The following is a 17,847-nucleotide window of genomic DNA, read 5'->3' as shown; positions in this document are numbered from 1 at the left end:
CCCGGACGAGTACTCAGGTCTCCTGACTCACAATCTTGTGCTTTAACCACAAGACCCCCTCCCCTTCTTCCTCAGCACTAGAAAGACTGGTTACAGTCTACAAGTACATAATTAATAGGAATAGCATTATTAGTTACAATTGCAATGTGGTGCATACTCAAAGTTCCCTAGGGTGCTTTAACATTCATTAAAGTCCACTAGGGAACTTTTAGTGCACCCAGCAGGGTGAGAATGGGCCAATTAGTGCACAACACGTTAGTGCGCTTTAGAAACCACACCTCCGTAGCACACCATGGAGACACGCCCTGTATCTTAATGTACTGTATGAGCAATCTTAATTCTGGCATTTCCTCAGTTGAGTGCTTGCATTTGCAACCTTAATAATATTCTTTTAAACTTAGGTTTTTTATTGTGAGCAATTTCCTAGCTTGAAAAAAGACACCAAAACTTAAATGTCATGTGGAGCCATATAGATCCCCCACCTGGGTCATCAGCAGAGTTGGAATCTAGTAACTAGCAGCAGTAAAAGACTGTTATCTTCCAGGTGGACATACCCCTACCCCCAGCACCTGCTCCTAACCCCTCTCCCGAAAGTTTTCTACCCTCCTCATCGTCTGCCATGTATCTTTCCCTCTCCCCCATCTGTTCCTTGCCTCTCTGCATTCAGGTCAGGCCGCTTCCGCCTTCTCCTCCATGCCACCTGGACAGCAGCTGGGGGAACATTGAGAGAAACAGTTTCCCTGCCCTCAGTTTTCATACCTGGCACCACAACAGCCCACAGCAAACTGGAGGAGCAACTGCCGCGAAAGTCCTGCTCAACCTCTGCAGTTCAAGAATGGAGCATGCTCAGGCCTCTGTTGGGATGGCCCAAGAGCCGTGTGGTCAGCACACAGGCACTGGGAGGGGATGGAGCATGCTGGGAGCTGCCTGCAGGAGACTGCAAGCCTGGAGCAGGCTTGCTAAATGAGCTAACCAGAGATGCCTGGTGCTGAGAGGCAACCAGAAGCAGCTAGTTCCTTATAAAAGAGAGCCGACGCCATTGTTTGAGGAAGTTGACCCTGGGAAGTCTACAGGGGAGTCAGATCTGAGCAGGACAGCTGCAAGCCAAACCCCCAGGTGGGTCACCCCTTGAGAACTCACAAAAAAGAAAAAGGACTAGATGAAGGAGCCTTTTCACTCACCCAGGCTCTGAGGTAAGAGCCACGCCTTGGACAGATTATTTGCGGGACTCTGAGTATTACTTTTGAGTTATTGCCCGAATAAACCCAGACCCCTATAAAGGTAGCAATTGGACAAACAAGCATGTGGAGTCTCCGTAAAAGGGCTTGGAAGAAGGAAGAATAATGGGCAGAGCAGAAGCACCCCCACACACAAGGGGACACATGAGGGCAGCCTATTCTTCCACAGAGAATTTAGTTGCCAAAGTCTAACCAGTCTCTACTGAGTGTGTGCAAAATGAGATTTTTTTAAAGAGGTTTATAACTTGACCAAATTTGGGTGGATTTTCACAAGGACAACAAAAGCCCCATCTCTGTTAGCAAGGCAACCCCCCTGCCAAATTTCAAGTTACTAATACATAGCATAGAGGTACTACAACTTTTCAGCTACATGGCTGTAACAATTTTTGTAACATGGGCAAAACAACATATTTTCCCCTGAACATGTTCTATGAAATGACTTAACCTGAGGCAGACATCCAGCACGGAAAACTTCAGCCCATATGGTTAAAGTTTGGCAAAGTGATAAAGCAACTAAAGCCAGGATCTTATAACGGGAAGTGTTGGGTAACCTTAATGGTAGGCATCACTATCTGTGCTGTTTACCCCTCCCGCCATCCCTCATATACACACACACTCTGCAGTTTGTATACCATGTGCAGGAATCAAACTAAACAAATGAAAACAGTCTAGACGAAAGGGTAACTTTTAATAACTGGTATTAAAGTGGATGCTTGTTCATCATTTTTACCCCCCTTCCACATGTATGTCTAGTGACGCATTCAGCTGAAAAATTCCACGAGGTAATTGTACCCCCACTGCCAGCCCCTGGCTCCAGCAGAAACAACCTAGACAGGCACTTGGGCTGTTCTCTATTCTTAAATTATTCACCTTACATTTCTTCAGGATGCTCTTTTAGTTTAGTACAGTGTAAGTAAGTACAATGTACCTCTGCTCTTGGGTGGGTGAAATGATTTGGAACCTATTTTCCTCTTGGCCTGAGTCAGCCAGTTTGTTCACGACTCCCTCCGGCTCATGTTATAAACTGAAAAGGCCCCTCCCCCCCAAATGATTAGGAATCTTCAATGCAAAGTGAGTAGAGGAAGCAGGGGAGGGAACTGAGGGAGGCTGCAAGATAGGCAGTAGACCAGTCCAAAGGGAAATCATGACACAGCAGAGACCTGCTGAAAGTTAGAGCACCTGTGTATGTATATTATTTTATGAAATATTCATGTCAAAATCCTGTGCTGGATTATCATATTCTAGTTCTGCAGTTACTGGCTTGGAGAACAGGAAATATATACAGCTAACAGATCAGCTACTTATTGATCCCCTCTCCAGCACAGGAAATGTGTCCTGGAAAACTTTATTTCAAGGACTTTCTTTCAAAAGGTACAAAGAGATATTTCTTTGCTACAATATTGGTAAGCATGCTACTACAATACCCGCTAGGGCAGCCTATGAATAACTTGTAAGGGTTTGCAAGAGAGTTAATTTCATCATAAGCCAGCTACAGCATGCTGCAATAATAACAGCTTTCATTTTGAACAATGCTTTCCTCTGGAAGTCTACCAAAGAGTTTGGCAAACGACTGTTTTACACATAGGAGATATTATATACGTATGTATGAGGATACAGTGTGTGGTGGTGGTGGGGAGATGGTGGTGTGATGTGGAATAAAGACTTCTCAGCAGGACGATGGGAATGCCTGCAATTCAAGGCTGGGGGTCTCCTCTCTCATTTAGGGAAGGGACCTATTTTGATGGAGCAGCTAAGGAGGCCAAGGGAAGTGAACAGATTTCAGATGATGGGAGGGGCGTACTTTGTTGTCAGCTGACCACCATATTTTAGTAATCTTGCCATGCCTGTTGATAGAGTGGCATCTGAGTGCTGTGTCCCTTGGCTTTGGCAGCCCAGAGCACTGTGGTTTACAGGTGATTTGGGATGGATGACGTGAGAGGGAAAGGTGATTAGAGTGCAAGTGACGTTGGGCATCTCCTGATTTTCGGGGCTGGTTCCGGGCTCGCTGTTGGGTTCACACAATTTAGTCAACTTCTCTCTTCGGAGCTCAGCAAGTTTCACTCGCCAAAAGTCTGGCAATGTTGGGGCACTTTGGGCTACCACATACACATTGACCCATGTCCCTCCTGCCTGGTAAAGGCCAGAGGTAAGACACTCTTGTGATTTATATTACTTAGCCAAGAGCATGGCCCCTTTGCCCTAAGTGCTGTTCGTACACGTAGCAGAAACGGTCCTGCCCCATAGAGCTTACAACATAAATAGACAGGACAGACAGAGGGTGGGAGAAAGGAAGTCCTATTATCCCCATTGCACAGATGGGGAACTGAGGCACAGAGAAATTGAGCGACTTGCCTGCGGCCATACAGGGAGTCTACAGCAGCTCTCCCAAGTGCTAGCCCAGTTTTTCAGCCACAGAATCATCCTTTTTCTGTGCATATTAAAACCACCGGTTTTATTACAAATGTAGGGCATTGCTACTTGCAAGCCACCCCTACAAATCCTTCGTTCGTTTTAAGGGCTGCCTATTTCACTGTAAACAGCTCAGAGAACATATCTAATCTTTCTCCACACACATGCCTTCCTTACCGAGAAGCACTTGGAAGCGGGGCTGTAATTCTGTGTGGTACGACAGACTGACACATTCCTGCACATTCTGTCCTACAGCACACCTAGCCCCCAATGTGTAACAGCATCACAATCTCAACGCCTTGCAACGCATTGCTAGGAAACATTTAAAACACAGGGCGACCAGTTTTAACTTTCTGGTAGTTTATTCTGTTTGAGAAAGGTTGATTTACAAAATTGTGGCATGTTTTTGGTTCAGAGCCACAGCTTCCCTTTTGGCAGATGCCCTTCTTAGCAATGGGCTCTAGTGTGACACTTTGCTTAGCATCACTTATACGCCCCTCCTCTCCATTTTTTTCTTCTCTTCTTATGTTGAATTGACTCTTCTGGGAATTGCTCCTCTGTATTTGGCTCTGGTGTAACCACTGCTGGAATAATGTATCCAGTTCTGGTGCACACAATTCAAGAAGGATGTGGATAAATTGGAGAGGGCTCAAAGAAGAGCCACAAGAACATTTAAAGGATTAGAAAACTTCCCTTATAGTGATAGACTCAGAGAGTTCAATCTAATTAACTTAATAAAGAGAAGGTTAAGGGTGACTTGATTATAGTCTCTAAGTATCTACACGGGGAACAAATATTTAATACTGATCTCTTCAGTCTAGCAGAGAAAGGTATAACATGATCCAATGTCTGGAAGTTGAAGCTAGACAAATTCAGATTGGAAATAAGGTGTAAATTTTTGACCATGAGGGTACTAAACCATTGACAATTTACCAAGGGTCGTGGTGGATTCTCCATCACTGATAATTTTTAAATCAAGACTAATGCTAATGTTAGGGCCCTATCTTCATGTTTAAAAATAAAGCCAGATAAATTGGAAATTTTGGCCTGTGACTGAAATATCTGTGACTGAAACACATTATTTGGCAGAGAGGACATCGTGTACAAAGGAGACAAGCATTCGAATCTTTACATTTCATCTCTATTTAATGCTAAGTCCAACAAGTTGTTAATTTCAATAAAATATTGTATTAATTTTTGCAGGGTGGGATTTTCAAAAGAGCTCAGTGTTGACCTAACTCTGCCCTTATTGAAGATAAGGGGGGGTTTTGCCCTGGCTTTCAATGGGAGAAGAGTTAAGCCAATGTTGAGTGCTTCTGAAAATCTTATCCATCGGCATAGATGCAATCTTGTGTTCTTATCACTGTCATTCATGTCTTCCCCTCCATTCCCACTCCTCCACATTGTTCTCTACCCACACTGACACAACTTGCCCCAACTGACTTCAAAGGGCTTTGGATCAGGCCCTGAATTGGTAACACAGATAAATCAATTTGAAAGTGTAGGCCCTGATTCTCCTCTGCCTTGCACCTTGTGTAGTCAGTTACACCTGGGCAAAGTGAGTGTATAATGCTACTATTGTGATTCAGCAGCATTTCATACCCATGCAGCACTCGCTTGACAGAGATGTAAATCACTGTGCAGAGATTTTTATCTGGTCAACGTCCCTTGTCACATTCTAACTGAAACAACCCGACAATTGTATCAGCAAGAGGAATCCGTTTCCTGTGCTAACGTTAGTGATTGTGGAACGTGCTTTATTATAAAAATGGAACACTTAAAAAATCCAAATTTATAATATACCCTATAATCAATCTCCCCAAGAGATCATGTTGGGTGCTTGTGACAGCTGAAATAAATGCCATGTAAAGGAGGGACTTTTCTCAATATGTAATGCAGGTCGATACTACTGATGTTTGAAATCGGAGGAGTGAGAAAGTTCTCTCTAAACTGGGTCTGACTTGCATATGAAAAAGAGAGATTATGGGTAGGCTGGTGACTGTCTGACAGAACTCCTCAGCTTGCAGTTTCCACTCCAACCTGTGCTTGTAAATCACACACAGCATTTATTGTTGCCTGCTTTTGGAAGCAGTATGGTCTAGTGGTTAAAGAAGGGGACTGGGAGAGGAGATGTAGGTGTATTCTGGGCTGCGCCACTGATTTGCAGTGCAACCTTGGGCAAGTCACTTAACCCCTCTGTGCTTCAGTTTCTCTCTCTCTCTCCATAAAACAGGGATAAAAATACTTGCCATCCTGCAGAGTGCTCTGAGATCTTCCAATGAAGAGCTGAGTATTTTAAATTATTTTTCATCTTTGTTTGGTACTAAGTAAAAACAAACTTTTGTTGTGTTTCCTGCTTTAGACAGTTAAGGTTGGATAATATAGAAAATTTCACCAGTGGTCAGCAAACTTTTACAGAAGTTGAAATCAATAAACAAAAGCCATCAAAGATGTTCAAAGATAAGAGAGTGACTATTCAGACCTTCATATAGCTCAATCATTTTGTTCAACCAATTATTGGTGATCTCAGTTGGACTGTGAATACAGATCTCTTGGCTAAACTGAATTATTGCAATAGTACACAAGACAGTTAAGGGCCAGAGCAGCAAGCAAAGGTTGTTTGCCAAGGGCATCCCTGCAGAAGGGTCTTGGGATATTTGTCTTGGGTTATTGGGGTTTGGAGATTTTAGACACAACCATTTCCCTTACCAGCCCCATCTCAACCTTTCACGGTATTCTTGTCTAAGTGTATGTCTACACTGCAATAAAACACCCACGGCTGGCCTGTGTCAGCTAACTCAGGCTCGTGGGGCTTGTAAAATTGCACTGTAGATGTCTGGACTTGGACTGGACTGGCGCGGGATGATCCCAAAGCCCACACTCTAGTTGGAGCCCAGACATCTACACTGCAGTTTTATAGCCCCACAGCCTGAGCCCTGTGAACCTGAGTCAGCAGACCCTGGCCAACGGCAGGTATTTTATTGCAAAGTAGACATACCCACAAACACTGCACTACAGCTGGGAGGATATTGAAATGCCATAGCTGGTTTCACTCTCAGGATCTCAGGCTAAGGGCTGCAGAAGGGTGAGGCAGTTTGTTGCCCTGAACTCCAAGAATGACTCCAGCAATATTCCCAGTACTTTGTGTACAGAAAAGTTATCATGTTGTACTGTAAAGTTGATGGTGTTGTTGTGACAGGATGATATACACCCTGGTGGGGATAATAATACTTCTTTTCGCCCAGCCTTTGTCTCTCTTATCTATTTAAACTGTAAGCTCTTCAAGGCCTAGACTTTCTCTTACTATGTGTCTGTACAGGACTAGCACAATGGGACCCTGATCTCTGAGGCTTCTAGGCATTCCTGGAATACAAATACTACAAATACAGAATTTGGTTTAAAAAAACAATTCTGACAGACAATACCCATGTTTAATTTTAAGCATAAGTGTTCTGATCATTTTTTTATAATTGCAAGAAATTGGGGAGTGGAGGGGGGTGTCAGACAACAATTATTTAATGACACTACAACATACTGAGAATCAAAAAGTTAAAGCTTTATAACCATTAAAACACAATTAGTCAACATCACATGTCAAAATATACAAAGCAAATATCCTTAAATTAAACTCAAGTAAGTTCTCTAGCAGCACTTTTCTTACTTTGCCTATCTGTAAAGTTCAATTATCATCAATGGAAATATTTTTTCTGTTGGTTTTTGTGTGTATGGTGAAATTGACATTTATTGATAGAAATGTAACCCTTCTAAGCCTATTCATAATAGATAATAGTGGCACACAAAGCCCCTAAATTTTGTAACCCCTCTGAATTTTGAAAACTTCCTGTTTTCTTTTAAATGGAAAACACACGGAAACCAAAGATCATTCTTTCTTCTTGTTGTCTCCCAAACCAAAAGGTAAGAAATAATTTTCACACATTTTAAATGGATGACTAAAGGCACTTTCATCAGGCAGACAAAGACCACTGTACACGTCTGTCCCCATTTCCTGAAATAAACTGTTGTATAGAGGCCAAAATCCATCCCAAAAATGGCTTGTGTTTCAATGAAGGATGAACAGAGTCATTCTATGACAGCAACTTCTGCCTGCCCTCCCGCTGCTGCCCACAGGTTTTCTAGCAGGCACCTGTGTGCAGTAGCTAATAAATGTAGCTATATGCACACAATTGGCTACACAGTTGCACTGCCAGCGGGAGTTCAAGATGGAAGCTGTCTGGCTACCCTACAGAATCTACTCCATAGCTACTCTATGACAACTACATGATGGCTACTGTCACAGAATGTTTAGAGGTAGGCACTACACTTTCCATTGAAAAATAATGATTTTGTCTCCTTCACTGTCCTCCTATGACAGAGGTACAGCATAACAGTGCAATCTTAGATATATTCTTAAAGGAAATAGTAACCTTTTCGCTCTACTCAGCAATCTGAAAGTTCAGACATGTGAGCACCCACCATAGCATGAGGAAACTGTGAAATGTATTTGCAAGTTGTGAGCCCAGAGATCAAAGGGATCGCAATCTGACCTCTAAAACTGCACCCACCGCCCTTCATATCTAAGAGTCGGAATGTGCAATTCTCTGATGCATGTGCAAGCATTGATGCATGCAAATCCACATTGGTGCATCTGCAAAAGTAGAGACATAAAGAGTGGTGGGTGCAACTGTAAGGCCATTTTTTACATGTGGGTCTCTGTGTTCTAGGCAGAATGTAGAGCATTTCCAAGCCTGCTTATGAAAGGTATATTGCTAAAAGTTGCTTTATTGTTTGTTACAGAGGCAAGGCAGCATAGTAGGCTAACACACGACACTTAGAACCAATTGCCATCCCATTTAATATTGGATAAACAATCCAAAGAAAGAGTCAGTCTTTAATGAGATCCTGATCTTGCATGAACTCAGCAGTCTGCTTGTACCACCAAATCACATGATCAGAGTCTACATAAAGATTTTGGTCAAATAGCATTAACATTCTTTTTATGATTTCTATCAAGCTAAAAAACATCTTACACTCTCTTACACTGAGTTCACAGATGGCCAATACAAATTGTTCCTTTTTAAGTATGATGGGATCAGAAATGTCAATTAAATAATATTAAAAACCCTGTATTTTCCAATATATTTTATAGTCAAGATTTACAATGATTGCTGGATGTCAGGAAGAAGCTTTTGGAAAGGGACAAAAAAATGTTTTGACTGTTAACCTGATAGAGATATTAATGGTGACAAACAAAATATTCTGCAGGAGCCTAACACATGGAAGGCTCACATCTTTGTGCTCATGTAGAGAATGTTACTTCTTAAGAACAATGGTTTATTTTTTGTACTCCTACACTGATGTTCTTAAGTTCATTACCAAGGAACAGAGTTCAATAAAACACTGCAAATATCAGAAGAATTAACTTACCACCGAGTCAAGGAACCTAATGCAACACTCAAGCTCCGGTCGAGTTTCACAGAACTGCCGAAAGAGAAGCCTTCCAATTGGCTGCTTGTCGCATAAACTGTAATAATCTCTCTCTAGAGGCAATAAAAGAAGAAGAAAAAAGAGTGTAAAAACCTGAAGATCCTCTTTGTGTGTTTTGGGCTGGCTACAATTTTAAAACACCATAAGTGAGCGCAGTAAAAACACTCCAAAACCATAAACCCCCCCTTGGAAAATCAAAGCCAAAAACACTGGACCCATGAGGCTACCATGCACTCAATTCTACAGTCCTAGTGCAGGCAAAAAGTCCCGCTCATGCCATTCAGCCATGGTAAGACGACAATTTTTGACCTTTCATTTCTGGAGTTATATAGAATCAGAGAAGGCAATTCCCATATTGGTTACCATCGTGGGGAAAAGGGCGGGGGGACCTTAAGGGGAGAGTTACCAGAAGCCTTGAAAAAGTGAATTTGCACATGTAGTTGCATCAAAGTTTGGAATTAACGGGAACTTGCAATAGCCCTATTCCCAGTTCCCCATATATTTAAATGCAGGTCAGAATGCTGCAAAACTCTGGGAAAATTTGGGTTTGACTTTGTGGCTAAAGCTATTCTAATATACATGTATTTATAGGTATATATATTTTTTAAGTATTTAAAAATCTGTGCTATCTGTTCATTGGGCAGTAACCAGGGCTTTGCACATACAACAGCTTACTGATGAGATTGAGTTTCACATGACGTCCTCCTTTAGAAGTTTATTTCCCCTACTGCTTTATGGTATTTTTAATTGTTGTTCCATCATTGTACAGCACTGAACAGCAATCTGACTACAGTGAAAAGCACTTTATGAATCAATATTTAAAAGGAAAACGAGGAAAAAGAAAAAGAGTACCACAAATGGACATGGCACAAGTATAAACCAGCTGGTATCAAATGTTAGCTTTGCAAGATCAGCATTAAACACTAGTCAGCGTGGAGCTGCTGCACACACACACGATATAGTATTCCTTTAAAAATACACAAAATGTCAAACAACATATTGTGTTGCCTTAAGCGTTCTTCTCACCGCCTTCCTCGTTGCCATATGGCAGTCACTGTTATTATGGAAACAACTCACTTCCCAACACATAACATAACACTGCAAACAGACATACAAAACCCACACAAGTTGTCAGCGCCTGGGTTACTTCTATCTTACAGCTGTAGTAGCTTGTGCATTTATTCCCCCCCTACTCCCCTCCACTAGTAGGAAAAACACAGGTGAACACAGGAATCTGTGAATGAATCGTCCATTTACTGGAGATTCTACATATCCAGAATAGGCTTTTTACCCACTAGAGCTGATTTCGTCATGCCCATCCCCTGCAATAACTGGATGTAAGCCCCAGGTGAAATATATATCAGATATTGGACTTGCTCACATATGGCCAGATTTCAGCCAGCTTTTGCATGGGTTGTAAAGGCAGGGGGAGCCAAACACCTCCACCTCCTATGTAGGGGCTGGTCACAAGTCTAGTGATTGAATACACCCATGTGTATGGATTGCAGGTTTTCTTGCATCATCCTCTGATGCATAAGTGCCGACTCCGTGAGTGCTCTGGGGCTCAAGCACCCACTGAAAAATAAGAGGGTGTGCGCAGCACCCGCAGGGCTAGATTAATCTTTTGTGGGCCCCGGCGCCCAGACAGAGGTCCTACCCCCTACTCTGCGCCAAGGCCCCGCCCATGCTCAGCGTCTTCCCCCAGAGGGGATGGGGCATAAAGGGGCACCCACCGGCAAAAACAAAAGTCAGTGCCTGTGATCTGATGCATCGGGTACCAATGGCTGTCAGAGACAGGATACTGGACAAGTTAGACCATAGTCATATATTTGCCAAGCACCCAAAAATGAATGGCGTATCGTTATTTTAATCATGGGCGGCACATGACTCCTCCATTTGGGGAGACTGAGCCTGCCTGGACCATGGCCCCACCCCAAGGCTTGCCCCTGCTTGGCCTCCTCCCCCTGAAGCCCCGCCCATTCGCCACCCCCACCCACCTCTTGTGCCTCTTTGCTCCCTTCCCTGAGGCCCCCCCTGCCAGCCCACCTGCCAGCCAGCCGCTCACCACTCACGCATGCCTCTTCAGCGCCTCCCCGAGGCCCCCATGTGGGTGGTGTGGGGACAGGAAGAGCGGGAGCAAGGGTGGGGCTTCAGGCAGAAGAGGACGAGAAGGAGCAGGGCCTCGGGGCATAGGGTGGGCGGGGCCACAGCCGGGGCACCCTTTTGGCTGTGGTGGCATGCTCCAAAGGTGGCAGGCCAGCTGTTAGGGGAGGCTTAGCCTCTCCTGGCCTCTTATATGGGCCGCCCATGATTTTAATCTGACCTTGTCCTCTGGACCACCCACTAACAACAACTTGTGGTGCTGGTGTGTTTGTATTGGCTGGGGCACACAGCATGGAACAGCATGACACAGGCATGTACTGAGAGAAAATCAGAATGCTAAATTTTAGGCCTCACTGCCTTGATGGTGGCCCTTTCAAGTGCTGCGTGGGTTATGCAGCTCAAACCGGTAGGTTTCTAGACAGAAGACATGTGCAGAGCAATGGCAATCAAAAGAGAACCTGCTCAATTCAAGTGAGGACAAAAATGAGAATCCTTTGACCTGGAAAACAATGATGCTGAAAGAGACCTGGCACAAGCCTTGATCCATCAAAGTATTTAAGTAAGTGCTTAACTTTAAATATGTGCATGCACTTTAAGCATGTGCTTAAATTCTTTCCTGGACCAGGATCAGAGTGGGCAGCAAATTCAACAGGAGTTTGCAATGCAATAGGGGAGCAGAAACAGAAACCTGTGGCAAACTAAATGTGCTGAGCCTCAGATGCGGTTTAGCTGGAGTTCTGAAGGTGGAATTACATAGAAACCTTTTGCTGCATTTGCTGTCTCAGTTCAAGGTTAACAGTAAGTGTGTGCTTATTGTGCATAATGTACATTCAGAAAAAAACATCCTGAGTCTCAGTGTCACTCCGCTTTTCCCCAAATTAGGAATCAAGCCCTTCTAAAAGTCCCAAACGCTACTATGCTCGCTCTGAAGCCAAGACAATATAAAGTGAACAGTGCAAAAAGGTAATATTTCTTACTATAGATTAAATGTATGAATCGATGTAGTAAAATGCAGCATAAACGTACACATATATGTAAACATTTGATGCATTTTAAATGTTTCTTCTTGTATAGCCTTATTTTATGTATAGCATAATTATTTATAGTACAAAAATATATGCAGCTTTTAAAAATTTGTCAAAATAGGATAGTATGGGAAACATTCACCCTAGAATGCTTATAATATCATTAAAGCCTAGTATTTAAGCATATATATTGTCTGAATAATCTATAAGACTCGTGCATTCAACCGACTGACATTATGGCATACAAGATACAGGAAACATTATGAAGCAAGTTAAACATTATTTTTGTAGATAATATAAAATGGAGAATAAATGAACACACACCTGCTACTATAGCTATATAACATGGCCAGCACATGAAAATGTTAACCCATTCTTAAGGAGGAAAAAGGAAATACCAGTAATAACACCAGCTAAACACAAGACTCAAGTCCAGTTCCCTGGAGCCATCCTGTCTTTAATAATAAAAAAAAAAAAAAAAAAAAAAACGGGATATATTTGATAGGTAACATAAATAAATGGCGTAAGTGTTTTCATTCCTTTTAGGTGACATAATTTTTCCCCCCAGGCCCTGATCTTGCAATTGACCCTGCTCAGTCAGTTGCAGGATTCTGGCCTGCATTAATATTTTGGGATATATGGACCATGTTCTGGACTAAGAAGTAAAACCATATGTCTCAGCTCAAGCCCAGAAGGTGACAATTTTGTTATATTAAACAAGTGCAAAACCAAAGCAAGCTGTGCTGTAATTGCAGGTCCAGATTCTTGACAACAGACTAGCAGCCAGGAAGGGAAAAGACAGATCGCTGGGTAGATCATATGATCAGAAGCCTATCTTGGACTGGGTTTAATTATTGTGTCATTTTCTGTATGTCTGCCAATAAAGATATCCATCCAGTTGCAAAAATTTAAAAAACAGAAAGAATGATTTCCTGAGGAAATGGAAGGAAATGTTAAACATTTGGAAGTGAAACCATATGTTTGTGATGACGCAGTGGAACTAAAACAATTCTGAGAGCAATATCTCTTGCAGACTGCCCCTCTCATTTTGGAAGACTTTTGCTTTAACACCTGCAAGGTCACACGCAGACAGAATGGATCTTTAAAAAGGGAGGGGTGAAAACTATAGGAGGTCAGTTAGTTTTAACCTTTCAGTTTCTTTATTTAGAATTGGCAAATACAGTAGACCTGCCAGTGAACTGTTTATCATCCCAATTAAGCAACTGTCCAGATTAATAGAGGAGGCTACTAAAAAGACGGCAGAAAAGTTTTAAATAAAATACAGTAACAAATACTAGGTGATAAATTATATTCACTCTAGGTTTATTGTATATTTATTTGGTAATTTCTATATTAAGAGATCAGAGTTCCACACTTTAAACACCACTCGAACATTTGGAATTGGCCAACAGCATTTTCATTGAGCGAATTACTCTTGAAAAGCAGAGTCACTGCTGTTCACTGTCATAAGGCTAAGCTTGTTCCCTGGGAGATGTTTCTATAAAATAGGTCTTTTGATTAAGGCCCCAATTCAGCAAAGTACTTAACAGTATATTCCTAAGTTTAAGCATGTGAATAGTCCCATTTCCAAAATTTCATTTTGGTCAACCTTTTTGTAAAATAAATAAATAAATAAAATAAATAAATAAAATGGTTTCCATTAACATTGTTTTACTTTTGGTAAAACTTTGGGGGGGGGGGGGAAAGGGAGGTAAAATAGTTTCCAAACACTGAAAAAAATTACCACAATTTTTTTTGGAAAACTGATAAAAATAAGTGGGCTTTGATTTTGGGTAAAAGAAAATGTATTCCTCCCCCCACCCCAAATCTCATGCAACATAATTAGCATTTTCTACCAGCTCTAAAGAGGGCCTCAACATCTTTGGAGGCAGATGAGGGGATTCTTTTTTAATCTTTGCAACATAGATTTTATTATTTTTTAGGGAAGGACTAAAAATTTGGAGAGGGATAATGACATTAGGCTGACAAAACTATTCTGATATTTTCAGGTCTAGTGTAAATTGCAAGATCACACTAGGGTGACCAGACAGCAAATGTGAAAAATCAGGACAGGGGGTGAGGGGTAATAGGAGCCTGTATAAGCAAAAGACCCAAAAATCGGGACTGTCCCTATAAAATCGGGACATCTGGTCACCCTAGATCACACCAAATGTGCAAATTTTTCCCAAGGTGTTGAAACATGTCAGAACAATATGCAGCTTCTGAACCAGCATAGGCATGTGTTGAACTTTTTTCTAGAGATGGGGCAAAACCAGAACCATTCAGCCAATACCTCTGTCCCCTACTCAAAGTTAGGATGGTTCAGATAAAATAGATCCTAACTGCCCTTCGTTTTGGTTTTGCAAACCTAAACCCCAAATAGGTTTTGCAAAACAAAAATCACCTCCATTTTTTCCATCTTTGCTTACAAAATGGAATCTCTCAAAAGCACAAAAAATGACAAAAGCATTAAATATAAAATAAATTAAATATTAAAGAAATATACTATTTGCTTATCCAAACCAGAACACCAGTGCTTTAAAATGTAACATAATTGTTATGTGTACCATCAGCATCATAATGGAAAGTACCTTTTACAACATTGAATAACCCCATTTAGAGACACTTTTAAAAGGAATATGTTTTTCCTTTTAAAACCAGTAAGTCTAACACTAGTGCTTACCTGCTATAATTTATTCTTGCCCTTCTCCAGTCGAATGTGAAATTACAACTACCTACATATAAACATAATAAACAGAGCATACTAATCCATCCAGTCTTTGAGGGTGATGAAAGTTGCTTCCTATCAAAGGCTTCTTTGTGCATGATTTAAAAGGGCCTAAAATGCTTTGATTGCATTATTAACAGTGTCTGTGTTGCTGTTATATTTTAGAATAAGGTGCAAAGTTGAGACGCCAGCTATTACATTCTATCAAATATGGGTTTTCATCTCCTATAAGAAATGTGTTTCACTACAAAAGACCATCCTTGTGTTCAAAATTAAAGGGCCAACTTCAGCCTCATTTACACCAGAGCTCCCCCAATTATTCTCTTCTATTCTATTCTGTTCTTTATCACCATAGATCTGAGAGCCAACAAGAGCTGCCTAAGGCTTACCGGGGACCCACGTATTTGCAATCTGCAATAAGAAAAGCACCATACAAGAGTTCAGCATTGTTATCTCTGAAAAACCCAAAATACAGTTCCATGGCTCATAGAGTATTTCATTCTTAATGGGGAGGCAGGGGCATTGTTGCCCCAGCGCCACCTGCTGGAAAAGTATTTACAGTGGGAGGAGAGTCATTTGCTTGGTGACTTAGGAGGAATACTGCAGGCAAGTTGGTGGGTGTGCAACATAGGTCTTACCTGTTTTACCATCAGGTGAATGTGGCAGTCTGTGGGTTCAGACAGTGCTGAGAACTAGCCCTCTGAAAAGCAGGCCCCTTTAAGATGTCTCAAGCTGGGCATTCAAAATCACTAGTCACTTTTGAAAATCGTGGCCTAAAAATTAACCAAGCGAATCAGAATATAAGATCTAAACAAGGGTGACCAGACGTCCCAATAATAGCGGCTTTGTCTTATATATGCAACTATACTCTCCCTCCCCCTCGAAAAAAAAAAAACTGTCCAGATTTTTCATACTTGCTATCTGGTCACCCTAATCTAGACATTTTTAAGAGCAAACACAAGAGGAAGAAAAAGTTATAACTCAGTTCACCCAGGAGATCCCCAGAAAGTATGATGCTAGTCACATTATAATTGTTGAATATAGACAGACTCCATTCACCACTACAGATAATGCTGCACACACTGCTCAGTGGCGCACAATATTTCCATCTGCAAAATGAGGATAATAGCACTTCCCTGCCTCACAGGCATGTTGTGAGGATAAATACATCGCTACCTCGATATAACGTGACGCGATATAACACGAATTCGGATATAACGTGGTAAAGCAGTGCTCCGGGGGGGCGGGGATGCGCACTCCGGTGGATCAAAGCAAGTTCAATATAACGCGGTTTAACCTATAACGCGTTAAGATTTTTTGGCTCCCGAGGACAGCGTTATATCGAGGTAGAGGTGTATGTTAAGGGTTGTCAGCTGATACTATGGTAATAGGACCACATCACTGTGATAGATTAGATTAGATTATCTATCTATCAGTCAACTTCTTCAGGAGTGATTGACTTAATAGTGTTTCAATTGCTAGTGTCTCAGAGAAAATCCTCCTATAAGCATGCTGCTTTTGGCTAGCCTGAAACCAAGATAGACAGTGGTGATTATCTAGAAAGAGGAAGAAATTCAGCCCCAGCTCACCCAGTTCTAAGGAACACTTTGGTGTATGAGTGAATGTCCCTGAGTTGAGATGCGCATCACTCAGGGTGGCTAGTGCTGGGGATTAAAGGTCCAGTATAATAAGGCCTGAACAGTAACAACAGGTGCAGCACAAGGAGGAAAACATGTTTATTCTTTGAAGAATTGAATCCTCAGAACTCACACTTCTATACAGCACAAAGTGCTACTAGATCAGGGGAGGCAACCTATGGCACGTGTGCCAAAGGTGGCACGCGAGCTGATTTTCAGTGGCACTCACACTGCCCGGGTCCTGGCCACCGGTCCGGGAGGCTCTGCATTTTAATTTTATATGAAGCTTCTTAAACATTTTAATAACCTTATTAACTTTATATACAACAATAGTTTAGTTATAGACTTATAGAAAGAGACTTTCTAAAAACATTAAAATGTATGACTGGCACGCGAAACCTTAAATTAGAGTGAATAAATGAAGCCTCGGCACACTTCTGAAAGGTTGCCGACCCCTGTACTAGATAGTCTTAAAATTCCTTGCTAATTACTTGTAATCCAAATCCATGCAGTAGACATTGAGCCCAACAGATCACAACAGATTCTCTTTTTATATTAAACATCTACTCATAGGCTTGGAAGGATTATGGTTTTATTGGTAAATGTTGATTTCATCATACACACACAAACTGACGACAAACCATTTCCATCGATAATAATCAAAATTGGCAAAAATAGGAAAAATAAGAAAAATTCTGCTTGAAGGTATTTATTTTGTATATTTTGACATGTGATGTTGACAGTTTGTGTTTTAAAGGATATAAACCGTTATCATTTTGGATCTCAATGTCTACTGCTATTCAATAATTATTGTCTGACCCCACACACACACACCCAAAATTTCCTGCAACTGTGACCATTTAAATTGATAAAATTAGGAAAAAACATCTCTTAAAACCCATCATTTTGCACAACTGTGAAAATTTAAAATCGATAAAAATTAAAAACTGCTGAAAAATAAACATCTGATATTCTTCATTACAATTATAAAAAAATTGAATTCTGACAAGCCTATCTATACTGCACCATTATTTTGCATGCACTTTACAGAGATTAAAAACAAAGACATGGACCAAGATGCTCAAAAGTGCTAGTTTCCTTTGATTTCCTAAGGGAGTTAGGTACCCAAATACTTTTGAGGATCTGGGCTATGGTTCCTGTCTTAATGAGTGCATATATTAGCACAGGTTTCAGAGTAGCAGCCGTGTTAGTCTGTATCCGCA

General features: G+C 41.4%; 1 protein-coding gene across 1 annotated transcript in view; it reads right to left on the bottom strand.

Annotated features, from left to right (window-relative positions):
• GRK5 (G protein-coupled receptor kinase 5) overlaps nucleotides 1-17,847 on the bottom strand; it is a 239,237-nt gene that overhangs the window by 77,648 nt on the left and 143,742 nt on the right. Inside the window, exon 3 of the mRNA XM_029911366.1 lies at nucleotides 9,072-9,184. Coding sequence (XP_029767226.1) covers nucleotides 9,072-9,184 — 113 coding nt within the window. The remainder of the gene's footprint in view (nucleotides 1-9,071; nucleotides 9,185-17,847) is intronic.

Source organism: Terrapene carolina, unplaced genomic scaffold (assembly GCF_002925995.2).
Source record: "Terrapene carolina triunguis isolate 2854851 unplaced genomic scaffold, T_m_triunguis-2.0 Scaffold95, whole genome shotgun sequence".
Taxonomy (NCBI): domain Eukaryota; kingdom Metazoa; phylum Chordata; order Testudines; family Emydidae; genus Terrapene; species Terrapene triunguis.
This window is presented reverse-complemented; position numbering and strand designations above follow the sequence as displayed.